The sequence below is a fragment of the Chlorocebus sabaeus genome, chromosome 22, assembly GCF_047675955.1.
Source record: "Chlorocebus sabaeus isolate Y175 chromosome 22, mChlSab1.0.hap1, whole genome shotgun sequence".
Taxonomy (NCBI): Eukaryota; Metazoa; Chordata; class Mammalia; order Primates; family Cercopithecidae; genus Chlorocebus; species Chlorocebus sabaeus.
In genome coordinates, this window is record NC_132925.1 from 70,009,400 (window position 1) to 70,032,745 (window position 23,346).

At 39.7% G+C, this 23,346-nt stretch overlaps 1 protein-coding gene across 12 annotated transcripts in view; it reads right to left on the reverse strand.

Annotated features, from left to right (window-relative positions):
* MITF (melanocyte inducing transcription factor) overlaps nucleotides 1–23,346 on the reverse strand; it is a 223,742-nt gene that overhangs the window by 195,674 nt on the left and 4,722 nt on the right. For 2 of the 12 annotated variants that reach the window (XM_038003663.2, XM_038003661.2), the window contains exon 1: nucleotides 4,485–4,694. The exons of 4 other annotated variants lie outside the window; for them this stretch is intronic. Coding sequence is in view for 4 of the 8 variants with exons in the window: in XM_038003660.2 (XP_037859588.1) it covers nucleotides 3,570–3,580 (11 nt within the window). In the remaining 4 variants the exon portion in view is untranslated. Of the gene's footprint in view, nucleotides 1–3,569; nucleotides 3,904–4,293; nucleotides 4,414–4,484; nucleotides 4,695–23,346 lie in introns of those variants that run through there. 6 more of the 12 variants (XM_073009934.1, XM_007984957.3, XM_038003665.2 and 3 more) reach the window with 5 other exon arrangements.

Here is a 23,346-nt window from a genome sequence, read left to right on the forward strand (position 1 = left end):
TAGCATCATACTTATGTCACTGTGAGTTACAAGAAGGCAGAGCCCATGAATTATAGGCTGGCCGTTTATCAATAGCATAGTGCTGGCATACAGGAGGTGCTCCATAATTGTGCCCCAGATGGAGACATGTGCTTTGGAGAGTAAAAGTGAAAAACTCTGCTAATCTAATTATATATTCATATCTTACTCCACTGGAAGAATAATGTCTAATAAGACCCATTCATTAAGTTCTATCTATTAATATATCTGCTAAATCTACCAGAAAAATTATTGAATGGAGGGATAATGGTGCATGCTGTTGTTGCTATTGTTTAAATGAACATCTGCTAGCCAAGAAACATCATATAATATTGCCTATTTGTAATTGGGTTTCAGGGACCAAAACCAAAAGGAGAAAGTACAGTAAGTTTTAACTCTTGTATCTATGGTGAGTCATGGGAGCCTGATGCACTAAATTCAGAAGGGCCCAAGGCTCCTCCTGGGTTCACAGGAAAGAGCGAAGTGATAGTTGGCAACATCTACCATACTGCAGCAGAAGGAGGGAGCAACACAATCCCACATACTTATCCCTGATCCCATCTTTAGCCTTCATTGTATATAGTGGGAGACAGATCCCAGGGTCTGCAATCAGGCCTCCCAAAACATGCATTCGCTCATTCATTGATTCAACATTTTTTGAAGAATTACAAGGTCCAGCATGATGCTATTTGCTGGGATAAGATAAAATGATAAAGAGGCCAGGTGCGGTGGCTCACACCTGTAATCCCAGCACTTTGGGAGGCCGAAGTGGGCAGATCACTAGAGGGCAGGAGTTCAAGACCAGCTTGGCCAACATGGTGAAACTCCATCTCTACTAAAAAAAAAAAAAAAAAAAAACACAAAAATTAGCTGAGTAGCTGAGTAATCCCAGCTACTCAGGAGACTGAGGCAGGAGAATCACTTGAACCCAGGAGGCAGAGGTTGCAGTGAGCTGAGATCATGCTACTGGGCAAAAGAGACTCCATCTAAAAAAACAAAACAAAACAAAACAGAAACAAGAAAAGAAAGATAAAATGATAAACAAAACCATTCATGGTCATCAAGCTAATGAAATATACAATTCATTTAATGTATACTCCAGTTAAGTTACAATCTCATGATACCCTTCCAATTCCTACCTCGTTCAACCATTAAGCTTCCATTTTCTTATATCTAGTGACATTTTCTACATAAACATAAAAACTCTTCTTAAAAAGATACCTCATAGCCCAAACAATTCGACCAACTCATAACTATTTTTCCTTCCCCCTTTTTATTCTATTTATCAAACTTTTAAAACTCACATTTAACCAAAAACTCCACAATGACATTTGAAATATTTTCCAGATAGCTATACCATTCCAAAATCTCTATTAAAAGAACTTATCATTGCAATATTAGAAGGAAATGTTGGCTAAGGGTATATGGATCTTATAATACAAATTTTCCTGAGACTGAATAATCATAACTTATCCTCAGGAACGCAAATCAGTGCTTAATAGGTCTTACAGTAAGGAAATTATATTTGTATTCCTAATCCAAACCTTAACTACTAACAGTTAAACTAAATCCACTCGCTTATGAAAGATAACAGCAAAGAATCAGTCACCAGCTTACAGCAAATATTCCAGGACATATGAGCCTGGTCTGCAATTCTTCAGTTTAATCTTATTTTTCTTTTTAAAAATGAGGGAAATTAATTTGTGGGAAAATTAACCAGGAAAAGAGATTCCTCTGAAATCTTAAACAATTTTGTCAAAAAAATTTTTTCACAGAAAGTAAATGATCCAAGATGGAAATATCTATAATTTTCACTAAAGAGTTTCTATTTTGACTCTGGAATAAACATATGACTTTTCAAATTCATGTTGGTTTGCAAAATTCCAAACACCAAGTAAGCACTCATTTCCATAAAGTAAAAAGACACATTCTGGTCTTATTCTAAACAGGCTACCAGAAAACAAAACTAATACTGTGAACAAACAAATCTTCACTAAAACTCATTGAAATAATCCAAATGGTTTCCATTCCAGGGAAAATAGTAAGTCAGCAGTTTGCATATGGCTACCTTTTCTAAATACACAAAATAAGCAAAAACGCCACCAGAGGAAAGTACGAATGCTGAACCCTTTCTATTTCTGTTTCCACGGGACTGCAGTTCAATCAATACCGCCCAGCAGCACCCAACCATCCTGTGTGCACACTTCCAGGTGGCTTCCAGCATCCAGCACAGGAGCCCAGAGAGCTCCCAGGAAAAGGTTCATGGAACCATCACTCAAACCACAAACCAAGTGATAAGAAAGCCTGAGGCCAGACTCCCACTGTTAAAACAAGGAGACGCAAGCCAGAAAAATTAATGTGTAGAGGGCTGGAGCAATCAAAATTGTCACAAATAACACAGATCCTAAACAAGAAAATGATGAGGACAGAGCTAAGCATTCCTTAAAGGAGCAAAGGCCCCGAACAAACGAATAAATCAATCACAATCTTCCACATAATACCAGTAACAGCCTGGAGTTGGAGAAAAACTGTTGAGTAAAAATATTCTATATAAGGAAACTTACTTAAGGGAAGTATTCAAAACCCTTCACCCAGGGTAGAAGACAGTCCGAAGTGCACAATCAGGAGTGAGACTCCTCTGTCTGGGGTTATTAAAGGGCACATCAGAAAAGCATCTTAAGCGCTACATAATTTTTGAAATATAACAGAAAAAGGAAAAGGAAAATTGCTGTTTAAACTGAAAGACAAAGAATTCATTTCCAAATCCCTATCCTCCTACAGTACTTGAAAAGACAATAATTAGTCAAGAAAATAGCAAAATGAGGAAGTGGTATTCTTTTACAATTTCTGTTAATCCCCACCAGCTGTAATTTAAGAAATTCAGTGGTATCAGCATTTATGTTTGAGCCAGCAGAATGACAGAAGGACAACTGCAGAATCATCTGAGAGGAGGAAAAGAAATCTGGGGACCACTGGAAAATGCATTTGGAAATGTGGAAAATTAATGCACTTTGCAGTGAATCACTTCTACAGCTTCAAATACCAACACTGCCAAAAATAACATAAAAAGTGGAAAAGGAAGCATAAGCACTCCAAACCTAATCAAATGATCCAGTGGAACTTCTGAAAAAATGTTCACTGAAACAAGTGAACTGAACATTTCTGAAAACAAACAGAAAGCAATCTAGCCATTTATGAACAAGAACCAAAGATCTGATATGACATAAAGATTGACATCCCTTAAAAAACATGCTATATAAGAACCTGTAAACTGAGGTACTTTGGTTATCATCTGTTTTACCTTCTTGAAAACAAGCACAGAGTCAATTCCCTGGTTTCCTTTTCACAGAGAGAGAAAATAGCTCGTGGGAAAACCACTGAAGTATTTTCAAGGTGTCCCATTTGACTTCAGAGATGGAGCAGAATAGGTCTGAATTCCCAAGATTAATGCCAACCATTAGCTTTTACTTAGGTCAGAAGCAAAAGGAGAGGACAATCACATCAAACTCGACTGACCAAACGAGCTACAGAAGAGAGCTGAAAACACTCACCAGGGCCGCATCGGCCCTTTGGCGGAACATTGAGTCCACTGAACCGTCTCAGAAAGGAGATTATTACAAAGATGCGATTGCAGACGTTCTGCCACACGCTTACGTGCACCTTCTCTCAACACTAGGAAGGCTAAATTAGAGATAGAGTGATAATTAACAGGATCCTTGGCAGCAGGAGCGGGCTTCTTTAACAAACCAGTAATTGCAATTGCTGCCTACTTAAAATGACAGGGAATTCAGCCAGGAAGGAGGGAGGTGCTAGATGGTAATCATAAAAGGTAAAATAGACTTTACATCAACAGATTACTTGGCTCTCATTCAAAACTACCTCTTTATCTATAGATTCAGTTAATAACAGTAAATAAATTCAATACCTTACATATGAAGACTAGAGATCAATAATCCTCTCAAGGAAAGGACACAAGGACATCTGATGAAAATCTATGTCCTCCTCCCCACAAATCTTCCAACCCCCAAAATGTCATCAATTACTACTTAAACCATGAAAATAAATATCAATTTGCATAAGATATCATATTGGAAAAGAAGCTACTTCCCATAAGTGATATATTTTGACTTCGAGTTCTTTTGAAAATACCCAGATGTGAAATTTTTAACAGCGGCCATAAACACTGTTTATGCCCCCTGTTCTGACATCAAAGCCTTTTCCTTTGTTGGTAACCTCCCCAGAAAAGAAAAGGTATTTAACTCAGAGGTTGTTTACCAGGACGACTGAGGATTGCTGGCAAGGTAAAGAGCAGAGTTAGCACAGGGTGTCCTGGTTTAAGCCTCCAACCCCCGGAAATAAGACAGCCCATCAACCTATTAAACTGATTATTAAACATTCATCTAGACACTATTCCCAGAAGACCAGTACCCACTACACATTCCTCAGCAAGAAGCAAACCAATGTACCTCTAACATCTTTAGATGCTCAGACTCATGGAGAGATGAGGATTCAACCTTCTGCTGTAGGGAGATGACTGTCGAGATAAACCAGGGCAGGAGGCCCATAGTTTCACAATGACTAATGCTGACCAAAACTCTTCATAAAATCAGTTCCATAGGTAAAGACCTAGTTTGTTTGCTCAGGAAAGCCCTGACTCTCTGACAGAGCTGCAAAGAATTCCCTGACGGTCCTCCAAGAAGAGATCATTACAAGGCTAAAGGCTTTCAATCAGGCCTATGATGTGCCCAGGAGTCCCTGTCAATAATATCTCAATGGAAATCTTAAACATGTCTTGTGGTAATTAAAGACACATGCAAGGTAATGAATCAGGGTTAGAATCACTGGGAACTTGGATGTTTACACTTTTCGTGTTATGGATGGGAATCAAGTACTTTTTTTTCTTATTATTGTTTTTCTTTCTCCTCTCTCATTAATTAAAAGGAAGAATGCTTTTACATTCATTTTGTGAATCTCTAACTCATCACTGGTAGAACCCACTAAATATATGGCTCACCATGAAAGCCATTAACTGGGATTTTTATAACTTCTTCTCTGCTAGATCATTATATCCTTTTATTGAAAATATTTAACTCAATACTTTGCACTGACTAACGCTCTTAACACCCACAAGTCAAGGCAGAAGTTATGCTCATTACACAACATTATGATGTTTCAAGACCTCTGGCATGCCAAAGATAAACAGTCCAGAATGGAACAGACTGGCTATATAAATTTCTGAAGACACACAAAAATAGCAATCAACAAGTCAGGTTAGGAGAAAAAAGAGAGAGGGAAAAAGAGATGAGTGAAAAACATCCAGATGTTATGAGCTACATGCTCATGTTCAGTAGTAGAACACAAGGATGGGTATGTAGAGAAGACAACTTGATGTCATCAAGTAGCAACATTCAAAGATCATCAATAAGAAATAAGGAAAATCTACCACTTACTTATATACCACACCCTTGTGAATGATCAAGTATCCACCATCCCATCTTCTCCTACCTTTCTTGGAGCCTTCACAGCCCACCTCATTTCCTTCTTCAGAAGCAGCTTTAGAAACAAAGGACTATGCAGACAGGCATGATGTGAGCACCTTTAATAGACATAACTATTTGTTTTGGATTCGGATGTTCAACCACACCCTGAGTCTTCTGCCTTTACTTCATAAGAAATCTAGTCTCCTTCCCATTCAAAAATCAACATAAGTTGTCACCCCGATCACTCCTGCCTCTCCCTCCAAATCTCTGAACACCAAAATACATGGAAACCACTGCAGCATGGTAAATAAGAGAGTGAGCTTTGAAGTCAGACAGTCCTCAGTTTGAATCACAGTTCTACCTTATTTGAGTAACTTAAGATATACAAGTGACAGAAAATAGACAAGCACAAGTTTCGTCATTTATAAAATGGGATCCTATCTATCTCATATTAGAATTATATAAAACACTTAAATACCATACCCGGTAGACAGTAAGATATACTATGTTTATAATTCATCTAGATGTAAATTTATTATTAATTCCTGATGTTTCTGTTTCTTCACATTTCTAACACAGAAAGAATTTTTTAATTATATAGGTACCTTCTTTAACCCCAGTATAATACATAAGAATACTATAGAAATATATAAAAGGTAGGCTAAAGCACTAACACAAGACACAGCCTGTAAAGATGGCTTTAAAAATGCTAGATGCTACTGTTATTATTATTATTCTTTGTGTTTTGTTGTCACTAAATTGTGTGATCTATCTGCTACGTAACTTGAAACTACAGAACCTACTGAAACCAATTCTTTTTCTCCTTCTTTCTAAAAGAATTCCAAGCAATCCCAACAAGTTAATGTTTACAATAATGACCATTCTGATAACTATAATATGCTAATTTTCAATGCTTGCAAAAGTTAAAATCATCACCTTTATCATCTAGGCCCTGAGTAAGCTGAGCCTGGTTACCTCAAAAACTGCCTACACCAGAATTTCTAAGCCATCCTGAAGTAGGAGACTACCAGGACTTATTTCCTGGTTTCAACAAGATGAAATGAAGAAACCCACCAGAACTAGCAAATGGCACCCAAGGCAACCTCTAGGTGTCCTCACTGCTCATCAACATAAGACACTCCCAGCAGTGCTATGATAGTTTACAAAGGCCATGGCAGCCCCCAAAAGTTACCACCCCTTTTCTAAAGATTTCTGAATAACTTGTACCTTGATTTGCATGTAATTCCAAGTGGGTATAAATACTGCCAGTCTACAGTCCATACACTGCTACTCTGGGTGCATGCCTATGGGTTAGCCCTGCTCTGCAAGGAGCAGCTACTCTATTGTACACTGTTGCTTCATTAGACCTGCATTCTTCCACCACCAGCTCATTCTTAAATTCTTTCCTGAGCAATGCCAAGAACCCTCCCGGGCTAAGCCCCAATTTGGGGGCTCACCTGCCCTGTGTCAATCCTACTGCTTTTTGCTGGATTTTTCAGCAATGGTCCCATAATCTCTCTGTGGTATTTTCCTGGGTCCCCACCCACCCACACACTCTATCTTATTAAAGAATGATAAAAAATATATCAAAATTCTATCATATCTAAACAGTGAAGCCTCAGTCAACTTTAAAGATCTGGAAGTGATGGGCCATTTTTATTGGGCAAACAAACTGATAAAAGTGAGAGATCAGGGCTGGGCACAGTGACTCACGCCTGTAATCCCAGAACTTTGGGAGGTCAAGGTGGGCAATTACAAGGTTGGGAGATCAAGACCATCCTGGCTAACATGGTGAAACCCCGTCTCTACTAAAAATACAAAAAAATTAGCAGAGCGTGGTGGCAGATGCCTATAGTCCCAGCTACTTGGGAGGCTAAGGCAGGAGAATGGCGTGAACCTGGGAGGTGGAGCTTTCAGTGAGCCAAGATTGTGCCACTGCACTCCAACCTGGGTGACACAGCAAGACTTCGTCTCAAAAAAAAAAAAAAAAAAAAAAATAGAGAGAGAGATCAGGCACCTGGAAAAGCTTTATTAATGTGGCTCCCTCTGTAATCCACAACATCTGAGCAGATACTGTTTTAAAATGTTTTCCCCAGTGGGTAAGCTTTTTAGTGCAGAGGAAGAACTGCTAGAGAAATACAGATGCAAGAAAACAGTTATTAATATAATCAACCCTCATTATTCATGGATTCCCCACTTTCAAATTCACCTACTCACTAAAACTGATTTGTAAACCCAAAATCCATATTCTCAGAGTTTTACAGTCAATCACACGCATAGAATAGCAAGAAATTTGAGTCTCCCAACATGCACATTACCAATCGAGGTCAAATAAGGTAATGGTCTACCTTCTCATTTCAGCTCTCACATCATATTGTAAAAAAGTGTCCTTTTCACAGTCTATGTGGTGCCACATTTTTTGCACTTCTGTGTGTTTTTGTTGGTGACTCTTCTATTCAGGATGGCACCCAAGCTGAGTGCGAAAGTGCTGTCTAGTGTTCCTAAGTCAGTGAGGTTATAGTGCTGCTGGCCAGGAGTTGAATGTTAATGAATCAACAATATATGTTAAATAATGTGTCTTTACACAGAAACAGACATAAAACAAAGTTATGTATCAATAGATTGATTAAATGTTGCGAATGGAGGCTCTAAGGAACTTATCCTGTATTTCCATAGTGGTAATCATTCAGTATTTGTTGATTTGGTATTAAAATAATGAGAATTGACTGTATTTTTAGCAGTCTGTATCGTTAGCACCAATAGCAGTAACAATCATCACCCCTACTAACTTTGTATTGAGAATGTACATATGCCAGTCATTTTACATATTATCTTCTATAATCCTCACAGTTATCCCAAGAAGAAAATGCCATTAGTCCCATTTTATAGGTAAAGATATGAAGACTCAGAAACACATGACAAGGGCCCGTAGCTAACAAGAGAAAAGGTAAAATAATTTCTTACACATTTTCCTGAAAGGGTTTAGCAAAGTTCCCAAAACTTACTGACCCCTTCTAACACACCAGAAACACTTTAGCCATCTAGGTCATTCTTTATTCAACAAACATTATTGGACACACTCAGTATCCTGGAACCTTGAGAGGTCCAGTGAACTAACAAATTCCCTGTTCCCATGGGAACTAACCAATAATAAAATAAGTATTACTGGATTGGGCTATTGATACATAAGAAGATATTTGGTTTATTAAAAGACACATTATTTTAAAAATAAAGCCTATTAAAAAAGTGACAGCTAAAGGCCATCTTCAGTGAATACCAGTTAAAATGTATATTTCCAGGCTGGGCACAGAGGCTCACATCTGTAATCCCAGTGCTTGGGGACTCCGAGGCAGGAGGATCGCTTGAGGTCAAGAGTTCAAGACCAGCATGGGCAACAAAGCAAGATCTCCACCTTAGGAAAAAAAATTAATTAGCCAGGCATGGTGGTGTATGCCTGGAGTCCCAGCTACTCGAGAGGCTGAGGCAGGGGAACTGCTTGAGCCTAGGAGTTTTGAGGCAATAGGAAGCTATGATTGCATCCCTGCACTCTAGTCTGGGAGATGAAGTGAGACGCTATCTTTTAAAAAAAAAAGTAAATAAAATGAAATATATTTCTGAGTGGCGGGAAAGTGTGTGTGTGTATATGTATACATATATATATATAATATTTATTTATATATTTTTATATATACTTTCTGAGTGGTGGAAGAGAGTATACACACACACACACACACACACGCACACACACACATATGCCCTAGGGTAACTGATGTAACCACCAAGCAAGTTCTTTTCCTCTTCCAGAAAGACCTCTCCTGGCCTTTGATGGTCTGATCTGGGATCCACACCATCAATCAACAGCCATCTATTTGCCAAAGGCAATAGTGGTTCAAGTTTGACCCTTCCTGCTCCCCATTATCCTCAGCTCAACAAATACTTATTAAGCATCCTTTTATACTACAAGGCAAGGAAAATTTGCCCGAAGATCCTACAAATAATTCTCAAACCATAACTCTGGGAAAACAAGAGTAAAAGTCAGATCTCTTAATGTCCACCCATTTAGATACTCAAGAAATATATCTATTCTGAAAATGTCCCAAACTATTTTTTTCATCTCTGATAGCTGGTTCTTCTCCTAGTTCAGGGTGTCCTAACTCTCAACACCAGCCTACACAGCAGATTTATTCTGTACTCTCACTAAAATGCAGAGTTCAGAGGCCCATCCCACCATTCCACTTCTGACCAAACCTCCTCAGCTGTCTTCTCTCCTGTGCTTACAGTTTCTTTGAACACATAAGCACTCACTCTAAAGCACCTACTTCTATCTGTCTTTTTCTTCAGTGTGTTTGTCTTTCTGTTTCAATCACAGAAAGAGGAGAATTTCATTTTTCCTCTTTTCTTATAAAACTCTGGATGGGAACTGTTTAACCAAGAGTCATGTTTTGGTTAGTAAGAATACTGACGAAAGTCTGAAAGTGTTTTGAAAAACACTGCCTTGAGAATCCTACATATGTTTGTATGAATATATATATATGGATTCTGATAGATTATGCATTCCTTTAATTGGTATTCAAACTTGGTAATCTCATTCCTATGTATAGAGCAGCTGATAGTTGGAGGAAGTGGTCTGGAAGACTCCTGGGTTGCAATCCAGTGCTAATATAGGTTTAAAAACTTGCCACACAATCTACAGAATGGGAGAAAAAAATTGCAATCTATCCATCTGACAAAGGTCTAATATCTAGAATCTACAAGGAACTTAAACAAATTTACAAGATAAAAAACAACCCCACCAAAAAGGGGGCAAAGGATATGAACAGACACTTCTCAAAAGAAGACATTTATGTGGCCAACAAACATATGAAAAAAAAGATCATCATCACTGGTCATTAAAGAAACGCAAATCAAAACCACAATGAGATACCATCTCACGCCAATCAGAATAGCAATCATTAAAAAGTCAGGAAACAAGAGATGCTGGTGAGGCTGTGGAGAAATAGGGACGCTTTACACTGTTGGTAGGAGTATAAGTTAGTTCAACCATTGTGGATGACAGTGTGGCAATTCCTCAAGGATCTAGAACCAGAATACCATTTGACCCAGCAATACCATTACTGGGTATATACCCAAAGGATTATAAATCATTCTACTGTAAAGACACATGTACACGTATGTTTACTGCAGCACTATTTACAATAGCAAAGACTTGGAACCAACTCAAATGCTCATCAATGATAGACTGGATAAAGAAAATGTAGCACATGCACACCATGGAATACTACGCAGCCATAAAAAAAAATGAGTTCATGTCCTTTGCAGGGACATGGATAAAGCTGGAAACCATCATTCTCAGCAAACTATCACAGGAACAGAAAACCAAACACCGCATGTTCTCACTCATAAGTGGGAGTTGAACAATGAAAACACGTGGACACAGGGAGGGGAACATCACACACCAGAGCCTGTCGGGGGTTGTGGGGCAAGGAGAGGGAGAGCATTACGACAAATACCTAATGCATACGGGGCTTAAAACCTAGATGATGGGTTGACGGGTGCAGCAAACCACCATGGCACATGTATACCTATGTAACAAACCTGCACATTCTGCACATGTATCCCAGAACTTAAAGTTTAAAAAAAAAAAAAAAAAAAAAAACTTGCCACATAAACCCCAAGAATTTGAGAATTGACTACGTGGTTAGAATTTTTTCAGCTATGGAGAATCAAACTGTTGCTTATTTACTCAACAGTGATAAGGCAATAAGAGAGTCAATACTACCTGCACAGATAAATGTTTCTGTGATTAACCATTTCTTCCATTCTTATGCAAACTTCTAAGTTCTAGTAGCAATGACACCAGCAGTTGCACAAAACAGCAGTAGGCAGAGAGCAATAATCACAGTAGAGGAGGAGGAGAAGCAGTAAGGTGAGTAGCAGCAGCTGGTATCTACTGCACCCTTACTACAGGTAGCATCTCATCACTTTATTGAATCTTCGCAACTATTCAATCAGGTAGGCACTCAGTTGTCCAAGTTAGTCAATGACTAAACTATAACTGATGAAGGTATCCACATACATGTGGAATATAATGGAAATCTCTCCCCTAAGAAAGATGGATACTATTTGGACTAACCCCCCTTTTTGCTTTTTTTTCCCCTTTATGCTTTCTAGTGACCAGTTAAGCCACAGTTTTCCGGAGAGAAACTGTGTGACGATCAAGAAAAGCAAACTATCGTATTAGTGTCGGGGAAAGAAAAAACATTGAAAACTTAGATCCTAGTCTCTAAAATGGCTATATACTGCTATTACCAACAACAACAACAACAACAAAAAGCCATAAAAGTAAAAGATATAAATATTTTGAGGCTCAAGAATATAGGGCCTTATGGCTTATATTGGATAAAGATAACTATATAAACAGGCTGCCAAGTCAAGTGGGAAAAGATGAGGTAGGAAGTGACTATGGCCAAGGCTGAAATATGACCTTTAGGAATTAGAGATGTCTATGTTGAGACAGCAATGCTACACAGCCTTGGTATTGTGTAACCCCAATTAGTATATCTCATTATTTATTCCTCCACCTAGCTATAGTCTACAATTATGATGAAAGGAAACATGTTGATAAAGATAAAAATTGTTCTGGCAATAAAAGTAACACCATGCTTGTAAATAGCATGTGCCAGCCTTAAATATCGTCCTCTCAGGCATCCCACCTTTCACCACTATTTGACCTGTATCAACTCCCAAAAATCTTAATGCTGATTACCTAACTTAAAGGCTATTTAGCCTCCTTTCTCCCTTACCCTCCTCCTCCCCATTGTTCTATGGATCTTCTCCCCCCAACCCCCACACTGATTGCCTTTGAGTCATTTTTTTTCTTTATTAAGGTGTTTAAAACTAGAAATTCAAGTGAAAAACCTTGTTGATGCTGTGAATACAAAGGTAATCAGAATGAGGGAACTAAAAGCCAGGCTTTGAGCTGAGCACTCTACCCATGTATTTCTTTTAATCTGTACAATTACCCTGTCACTTAGATCACATTATTATGCACTGTCCTCTTTTAGCCTCTGCATTAGTCCATTCTCACACTGCTACAAAAAACAAAAACAAAAACAAAAACAAAACAAAACAAAAAAACAAAAAAAAACACCTGAGACTGGGTAATTTATTTCCAAAACAAAGAGAGATTTAATTGGTTCACTGTTCTGCAGGCTGTACAAGAAGCATGATGCTAACATCTGTTCAGCTTCTGGGTTGGCCTCAGGAAACTTACTATCATGGCAGAAGGCAAAGTGGGAACGAGGCATCTCACATGGTGGAAGCAGGAGCAAGAGAGAGTGACAGGGGGCCAGGCACAGTGGCTCACACCTGTAATCCCAATACTTTGGCCAGCCAAGGGGAACAGATTTCGAGACCAGCCTGGCCAACATGGCATGATGGTGTGCACCTGTAATCCCAGCTACTCGAGAGTCTGAGGCAGGAGAATCACTTGAACCCAGGAGGCAGAGGTTGCAGTGAGCCTAGATCACACCACTGCACTACAGCCTTGGTGACAGAGTGACACTCTGTCTCAAAAAAAAAAAAAAAGAGAGAGAGAAACTAACAGGGGTAGTGCCACACTTTTAAACAACCAGATCTCATGAGAACCATGAGAACTCACTACCACAAGAACAGCACCAAGGGGGTGTTGCTAAACCATTCATGAGAAACCACCTCCATGATCCAATCACCTCCCACCAGACCTCACCTGCAACATTGAGGATTACAATTTGACATGAGATTTGGTGGGGACACAGATTCAAACCATATCATTCTACCCCTGATCCCCCGAATCACATATCCTTCTTCCTTCTCACATTGCAAAATACAATCATGGCTTCCCAACAGTCCCCAAATTCTTAACTTATTCCAGCATTAACTCAAAAGTCCAAAGTCCAAAGTATCATATGAGATAAGGCTAGTCCCTTCTGCCTATGAGTCTGTAAAACAAAAAACAAGTTAGTTACTTCCAAGATACAATGCAGGCATAGGCATTGGGTAAATTTTCCTGTTCAAAAAGGGAGAAAATGGCCAAAAGAAAGGGACTATGGGCTCCATGCAAGTCCACAACCCAGCAGGGCAGTCATTAAATGTTAAAGCTCCAAAATAATCTCCTTTGACTCTATGTCTCACATCCAGGGCTCACTAGTGCAAGAGGTGTAATCCCAAGGCCTTGGGCAGCTCCACCCCTTTGGCTTTTCAGGGTTCAGCCCCCACAGCTGCTCTCAAGGCCTGGCCTTGACTGCCTGTGGCTTTTCCAGGCTGAGAGTGCAAGTTGCCAGTTACCATTCTGGGGTCTGGAGGATAGTGGTGCTTTTCTCACAGCTTCACTAGGTAGTGCCCCAGTGGGGACTCTGTGTAGGGGCTCCAGCCCCACATTTCCCTTCTGCATTGCTCTAGTAGAGTTTCTTTATGAGGGCTCTGCCCCTGCAGCAGGCTTTTCCCTGGGCATCCAAGTTTTTCCATACATTCTCTGAAATCTAGGTGGAGGCTCCCAAGTGCCAACTCTTGCACTCTGTGCACTTACAGGCTTACTACCACGTGGAAGCCACCAAGGCTTACACCTTGTACCCACTGAAGCAGTGGCCCGAGCGGTACCTAGGCCCCTATGAGCCATAGCTGGAGCTGGAGCAACTAGGATGTGGAGAGCAGTGTCTCAATGCTATGCATGGCAGCAGAGCCCTGGGCCTGGCCCAGGAAACCACTCAGTCCCCCTAGGCTTCTGGGCCTATGATGGGAGGGTCTGCGGCAAAGTTCTCTGAAATGCCTTCCAGGCCTTCTCCCCATTGTCTTGGATATTAGCACTTGGCCCCTTTTTATTTAAGCAAATTTCTGTAGACTGCTTGAATTACTCCCCAGAAAATGGGCTCTTCTTTTCTACCACATGGCTGGGTTGCAAATTTTCCAAACTTTTATGCTCTGCTTCCCCTTTAAATGTAAGTTCAACTTTAGGTAATTTCTTCGCTCACCCATATAAACATAGGTTGTTAGGAACAGCCAGGCTACATCTTGAATACCATGCTGCTTAGAAATTTCTTCTGCCAGTTACCCTAAATTATCACTCTCAAGTTCAAAGTTCCACAGATCCCTATGGCAGGGGCACAATGCAGCCAACCTCTTTGCTAACACATAACAAAAGTGACCTTTATTCCAGTTCCCAGTGAGTTCCTCATTTCTATCTGAGACCTCCTCAGCCTGGAGTTCACTGTCCATATCATTACCAGCATTTTGTTCCCAACCATTTAATCAGTCTCTAGGAAATTCCAAACTTTCCCTCATCTTCTTGTCTTCTTCTGAGCCCTCCAAATTCTTCCAACCTCTGCCTGTTACCCAATTCCAAAGTTGCTTCCACATTTTCAGGTATCTTTATAGCAATACCCCATTTCTTGGTACCAATTTTCTGTATTAGTCCACATTGCTACAAAGAAATACACGAGGCTGGGTAACTTATAAAGAAAAGAGGTTTAATTCGCTCATAGTTCCATGGGCTGATTAAATCATGGTGCTTCATGGTTCCACAGAAAGCATGATGCTGGCATCTGCTCAGCTTCAGGGGAGGCCTCAGGAAACCTGCAATCATGGCAGAAGGCAAAAGGGGAGTGAGGCATCTCACATGGTGGGAGCAGCAGCAAGAGAGAATGACAGGGGAGGTGCTACACACTTTTTAAATGACCAGATCTCATAACGACTCACTATTATGAGAATAGCACCAGGGGGATGGTGCTAAACCATTCATGAGAAACTGCCTCCGTGACCCAATCACCTCCCTCCAGGCCTCACCTGCAACACTGGGGATTACAATTTGACATGAGATTTGGTGGAGACACAGATCCAAACCACATCAGCCTCTGTTGAAACAGAGGCCACAAGAAAAATTTGCCCAAAGATATATATATATATAGCCAGTGATGACCAAACTGGAATTTAAGTTCAAATCGGTCTTACTTTGAAATTTAGACTTATTAGACTGGTTAGAAATCTTAACCAGTTTACAACAAGAACAGATCAGGGCTTTTTCTCTAAAGAATGTCAACATGCAGAAAAAAAAAAAATCAAAATGCTTGGGTCTAAGTGGATGAAACACAGGGGTAGGCTGAATTTTCTGGTAAATAAGGAATCCAGAAATTTTCTTTTGGCTTGTGTTACATGACATTGGCCTTGCCCTTCCCTCTCACAGTCTGTACCTCACGATCAGAGAAGTGAACAGCTTGGTAAGATTCAGAACAAGGGGAACGATTCCATTATGTCAGGACATCCTCATTTGTGACAAAACAGATGCTGGCTGGTCACATCCATTCCACCTCTCTGTTTTGGAAGCTCCCACACTCTACAAACTGTCTGGAATTCATTAAGATGGGAAAACAGGCTGACAGTAGTATTTCAAATTTTATTCAGCAGAAGTTTTGTGAAAAACAATTTGGTCATGTGGACATGCCCAAAACCACCATCAGCCTGTTTCTCAACCAAATCTTTCAGTCAAGTGACTGCAGTATGCTTCAAGTTTCACGCTTTTAGAGTGTAGTTTAAAATACAACCCCTTTTTGAGATTTGGGCCAGGGCTCCTTATGGCAGTAAAGCTAGGTTAACTCTAAGTCACTCAGAGATCACATTATACAACCAAGAATCCTATCCATGGAAGGCTTGGTTAGCCCCATCTTTAGACTTCTCTGTTATTTAACCAATAAATTCATTTTCTGATTAAACATGGTAAATATGGGCATTCTGTCACCCAAGCCTATATATTATTTATATCCCATCTCTATGCAATGCTTTCTATCCCAAGTCCATTGAGCAAATCACCCCCTGAACACCATCACCACCACCTTACTGCCACGATTTTCAAAGTGTGATTCCCAGACCAATAGTTTCAGCATCACTTAGAAACATGTTAGAAATGCAGATTCTCAGACCCTACCCCAGACCTACCAAACAGAAACTGTTGGAGTGTGTCCCTGTAAATCTGTTTCAACAAGCCCTATAGGGAATGCTGATGCACACTTGAGTTTGAAAACCATTGACCTAATGATTTTACCACAAATCTCATGTCTCCATATTAAATACTGTTGTATTGCTATTTTGGAATGAAAAATTCCCCAGATCAGAATACATTTAGTTAAAAAAAAAAAAAAAAAAAAAAGGAGTATCACTTATATTGTCAGGCCAGAGACAATCATTGGTAATCATTACTCACTGGTCTTTAAAAAAGGAAAAACAAAAGGAAAGCTCTATAGTTTCCTCTAGAAAGTTAGTTATCAGATCTACATTACTGATGTGGTAGTACCCAAGAAAATCCTGGGACTCACTTTGAACAATGCGCACCCCCGTGAAACCAATCCCTGTGACAAGGACGTGTAGCCAGGCCTGCATCAGCTTCTCCATTCCTGGAGGCATGAAATTTACCTGTTTAGAAAGATATCAGGTATATGAACCCAAAAGTGAGAAAGAGGGGTAACACTAGGGAGAGACTACCTCAGGACAGCAGACTGACATGTGGTATCATTGACTCCCAAAAACAAACCCCAATTAATTGTCCTTGTGATTCAGCTCCCTGCCGTTACATCATGCACTTTAGTGATTTTGATACTATGACCAAGTAAGCACCATCAAACGCTCTCATTTATTGCTGAATCAACAATTTAAAGCTTCCATATATAATCAGTATTGTTAGAATTACCTTCCAAAATCCTATCATTTAGCATTTACTCATCTCGCATTTGCCTAGATAAAAAATATTATTAGTGTGTACCTACCCAAAGACTAGTGGAAAAATTACCACGCTAAGATGATACAAGGTGCAGTTCCAAAAAGTCTACACACCGATTGTTTAATACACCGTAAGCCAGTGGCCGACCTCTTACAAGTTATCTTCCAAGCATACTTCTTTGCAGCAAATGGACAAACCTTTATTTGGAATGTGACCAGGAATCATGCCAGTTGCTTATATTTTTAGGTATTGCTTCACATAAGCTATTGTAAAGTCTTCATTTAAAAATAAATAAATGGAATTTTCAAGAATGCATATTTGGGGTCACCCTCTTCCCTTGAAAGTAAATGACCTTAACTGGTTAACACTATTTTAATGTTTATTCTAGGCACTCTCTGCCAAAAGCATTATGAATTAGTTACAAAGAGTTCTTATTGGCTGAGGTGCCAGGATCCTAAATTTAGATGGTGCAACTATGCAGGCTCACTAATACAACAGAGCAAAACTAATACTGAAATAATCCTTTCCACCTTTTGCTGAAAAAATTCAAATGCTAAAAATGAAACAAAACAATGACAAAAATATACCTAGTCCTTTTGATGGAAGGGAATGTTACAATTTGACCAATGACATATTTGTGTGTTGGTTCATGAACTCAGTTTCAGAGCACTATCGCTACGAATTTAGGACACACTGCAGGCAAGAGGTACAGTGTGGCTGCATCTCAGTGAGGTTCTCTGGTAGCCTTCACCAGGATTGAGCTAGGTCCTGAGTTAAACAAGGAAATCATCTTTAGGATTTCTATGAGCATTTCCTTTCACCGAATTTCAAATATCCAGCTGTAAAAATCAAACGTACATTTTTGAAAAACATGCTTCCTAGAATCAGTTAGTATTTAGGAACATTTTATGGTAAAGGTACCAAAGTAAATATAGCATTCCTGTCTGTCATTTCATAATTTCATATATAACCACAGCCACCAGGCTAAGGGAAACCTCTCTGCCTCAAGTCTTCTTTCCACTGAGGCAAGTCAACCTTCCCAGAAGGAAACCTACTCTACAAATATAAGCTATGCTTTCTCCCAACAGTGGGGACAACCACTTTTCCAATGATGCCCTTAATCACATGGGAAAACTGATGAATGTGTGTGAGTGAGTCAGCAAGTTACCCCACTTTGGAGAACAGGCAAGGGTGTGGAGGGTGAAGACCACAGATGCCGTCCTGAAATTGCTCAATGAGGCACAATTTATGTGACAGGATTCTACCAGTGCCCTCTACAGGGCATGCATTTAGATTTAAAATATTTGCTCTCACACAACCCAGGATTTTTCCTTTTGAAAGTCATCACTCTGGCCGGGCATCGTGGCTCATGCCTATAATCCTAGCACTTTGGGAGCCCAAGGCAGGTGGATCATCTGAGGTCAAGGGTTCGAGACCAGCCTAGCCAACATGGTGAAATCTCACCTCTACTAAAAATACAAAAAAATTAATCAAGCACGGTGGTACACATCTGTAATTCCAGCTACTTGGGAGGCTGAGGCAGGACTACCGCTTGAACCTGCACAGAGGTTGCAGTGAGCCAAGATCATGCCACTGCACTCCAGCCTGGGCAAAAGAGTGAGAAAGAAAAGAAAAGAAAAGAGGAAAAAGGAAAAAGGAAAAGGAAAGAAAAGAAAAGAAAAGAAAAAAGGAAAGAAAAGGAAAAGGAAGGAAAGAAGGAAGGAAGGAAGGAAGGAAGGAAGGAAGGAAGGAAGGAAGGAAGGAAGGAAGGAAAGAAATCATTCCATGGGTACTTGAATCAAAGAACACAGTTACTAAAATCCAAATGCTTTGAAGACTGTTTTTAAAGAGGTCAAATTAAATACACGCCATTTCCTGTGGATGTCAAAGTTGGTGAACACTGGAGGTGGTATGTGGGAGGAGAGCTTCTTCTTTTTTGTTTCTGCACCAACACTGACATTTTCACAACAGAGTGGACAGGAAGTATGATCTCAGGACTGAAACTCAGGACTAGGAGTCAGGAGTTCTACACTGGTTATTTGTTCGTGGTGGGCGTGTATGTTTTGTGAAATCAAACTCAGGCTTTCCTTTTTAATCTTCAATTACTTGGGCCTCTCCTTAACACCAAAAAAAGTAATTAAAAATCCAGCCCCAAAAAACTATGGTCAGACATGAATTATGTTAGGACAACAACAGTCAGGAGAACAAGGGATGACATCAAGTAGGATGATCCTAGAGGAAAGAAAGGATAATAAAAATAACAAGGCCCATCTCCTCTTTTAGTCCAGGGTTAGGTTTATAAAGACAAGCATGAATCTCTGACTCACTCAACATTAGGAAAACATTTAAGACCAAGTTATAAACACTTATAACAAAGAGTAATGTCTGTGTTTCTTTTTCCACTATTCATATATTAACTTCAGTCCTACGGGTAGCCCTGAACACCTACTAAGCCTCAAGTCTAATATTAGCTGCTTTACAAACATTACCTTTTATCTTCACAGCAGCCTTGCAAGGTAGCAACTGTTCCATTTTATAGAAGAGGGAATTGGAGTTCAGAAAGGTTGGGTAACTTGACCAAAGTCACAGAACTAGTGAGTGGTAGTGTCTGGATTTGTGCCTTTATGTCAGATATTCAGTCTTGCTTCAAAATCACTTATTCCAACAGGTCATTCCTGGTCATCCAACCTAATAAAAAGCCCCCTTCTTTCACAGGCACATTCTACCAATAATGCTCTGTTTAATTTCCATAGCAGTTAGCAAAACTCATCTTGCTCATGTATTTGGTTCATTGCTAACTGTGCGCCACCTCCAAGATGTATGCACCATGATAGAAGGAACCCATCTGCTTCTCCACTGGAATCCCTATGGCTAGCACAGAGACTGACATTCAGCACCCAGTGCTTGAGAAGCCCCCAGAAATGTCTGCCATTAAAGATAAAAGCTTCATCACTCTGAATCCCAGGACAGGGGTCTCAGGTGAACACTCTAAAGGTATACTTCTTTACTCTTCACAGCATGCATCCAAAGCCACAGGAGGGAAAGATGAAGTGAAGAAATAAGAAAGCCACATTGTAGAAATAGGCTAGAGAAATAAGCTTACCATTGAGAAGCCAAACCTAGTCCTCCTCCCAAGATCATTTGCAATAGAATGGGAGGTGCAGAAATTTTAACAGAGATCCCAGACCTCCTTGTGGGTCTTCTCGACCTCGTTTGTCTCAATAAAGATGCAGACTTAACCCTTGGTAGAATTCCTATCCTCGGAGTACACAATGTTCACTAGACTCACAAAAACCTTCTTATAAACTGCAAATTTGCCTTTACAATATCAAAAGCTTGTGGTGACTGCATTTAGTATCTTTGACCTGTCTTCATGATTATTTTCTCCAAATAATGCATACTTGGAGTGTAGTCAAACATATTTTTATAATTTATTCTGATAGACAAACCCTCAGCAAAGTACATTTTATACCACACACACACACACACACACACACACAAAACAAATGAAACTCTCACTTATTGTCCTTGAAAGATGACAAAAAAAAGTAGCCAAGGATTTTTTTTTTCCTATTATTTATCCTAATACTGCCAGTCCTGAAACAAAGCAGTTGGAGGGGGAAATTTAGTAAGTTTGATTTGTCCCAAGATACATTTTTTTACACTGAGGTCCTATTCCTGACAGTAAGCACATGTGATCTGTTCTAAAAAAAGGATATTTTCCACTTCTTGCACAACTGGAGCAGATATAAACATCAGCCTGTGCAAACTGCACTGCAGAACTCAAAGGGAATTAAACATACATCAACTTAAATAAAATCTATAAATAGCAGTAATCGTGAAAAGGAACTCTTCAATAACAAACAAAACCAAGACTGAGAATCCCACTTTAATCAAGCATTCCATCTAATCATACCACAAAACGAATCTACATAGTTAGATTTGAACATCTGCAGGTTGAGGCACCTCAATCTTGTCTACTTTGTTTTGGATGCATGATTCTATACATGTTTTAGTTATTCTTAAGAGGAGGGTAAAAACTGCTATCATATTAAAATTCTACTAGAAAAGGAGGAATTAATCTCATTTGCTAACAGTGCTAGGTGCTATGCTAAACATATTTATACATTTTTGCTTAGTTTTAAAAGTCCTACCAGCAGGGCATGGTGGCTCACGCCTGTAATCCCAGCACTTTGGGAGGCCGAGGCGGGTGGATCACAAGGTCAGGAGATCGAGACCACGGTGAAACCCTGTCTCTACTAAAAATACAAAAAATTAGCTGAGCGCGGTGGCGGGTGCCTGTAGTCCCAGCTACTCAGGAGGCTGAGGCAGGAGAATGGCCTGAACCCAGGAGGCGGAGCTTACAGTGAGCCGAGATTGCGCCACTGCACTCCAGCCTGGGCGACAGAGCGAGACTCTGTCTCAAACAACAACAACAACAAAAAAAGTTCTACCAACCCTAAGAGGGTGGGTTCTATTGATCTCATTTTACAGCTTAAAGAAATTGAGACTCCAAGAAGTTAAGTATCTTGAACACAGATGTAGTGGTTAAGTGGCAAAGCAGTGACCACAGACAGCACTTAAGCAGGGCTCCCTCTAAACTTGTCCACATGCATCGCAGCCTCTCTGCCACCATGAGGTATCATCAGGTGCCTGGAGACCACAAACAAGAGCTTAAAGAAAGGTTAGAAGTTTAAAAGGCAAACGGAAACCCTAAACGTCTACTTTAGGATCATGCCCTCCAAGGTGTCTAACATTTTATTTAATAGTGTAGAGAAACACACTTGACTATTGTTTCACCTTGAAGGCCAAACTCAAACACTCCTATTTGTCCACAAAACTGCCTCCCCAGATCCCCTTCCTCTATTAAATGCCCCCAATTGCTGATGCCCACCCCGCCACAGGGACCACACTCTGCCTTGTATAATTAGCTGGATCCATTAGTTCTCTCTCCATCACCACACAGGGAGGGCACAGTATGATGTATCTCTGAATTTTGCACGATCAACCAGGCATAGTACAGACTAGAGGACAAGAGCATGTGGCTACAGTTATATGGCCTCAGTTTAAATCCAGGCCCCACCGACTCGGCATACCTCAGTTTTCCTCTCTGTAGAATGAGAATAATAAACTAATACATACACCCAGGGTTGAATTAACAGAGTCAATATTCAGAATAGTGCCTGGCACATAGGAAGCACTAGATAAGTGTTGTTTTTAAAATTATAATTAATATCATTATTGTTTTTATTTATTATGATCACCTCATGCAGATTTCACAAAGATTAAGTATGTTTTACACACATAAAAACACTTAGAACGGGCTCACACGTAGTACATACTTAATAAATGTGACCCATCGTTATTAGTTATTAATGTGCACATAATACTCAATAAATACGTGTTGAAGATGAATTTTTATAGATACACTAATGTCACAATTGTTAGTTTTTTTAACTAGTATAAAAGAATTGTTATGATGAAATGAAAACTATAAAGTGCAAAATATTTATCTGAACACTTCGTTAGGAGAAAAGCAAAAAAGGAATTTACTAACATTGAAAGAACTGTACTGCATAATAACACTTGCCTTAGAGAAGACAACCACAGTCAAGCAAATGCAAACACCTTCCAAAATGCCAGGCTCACTGCTAGGTAATAAAGAAAATAACAACAAGATCATCTGCTAACATTTACTGAGCACTTACTATGTGTCAGGCGCCATGCTAATATTTTTCCCACAGTCAATGTAACACTTATATTCTTGAGACTCCTGGAGGCAGACCCCTATTTGCCAGATGAGGAAATGGAAACTAGACGTTACCTAGCCTGCCCGAGGTGACCCAGTTAGTTAGGGACAGACACTGATGCCAGAACAAGGCTCTTTATCTCTATGCTAGTGGTTCCCTGCAGATTGGACAGACCAAAAAAAAAAATCAAGAAAACTCTCAGAAATCAAAAAACGACTGACAGTTTTGTTTTGCCAAGAATGGATTATTATGTCATCAAAGAAAGGGCATTTTTTAATATGAAGACAGGAGAAAAACATCTCAGCATAAGTCCAAGAAATGGCAGCGGCCTTATACCCAAATATATGTAGGTAGG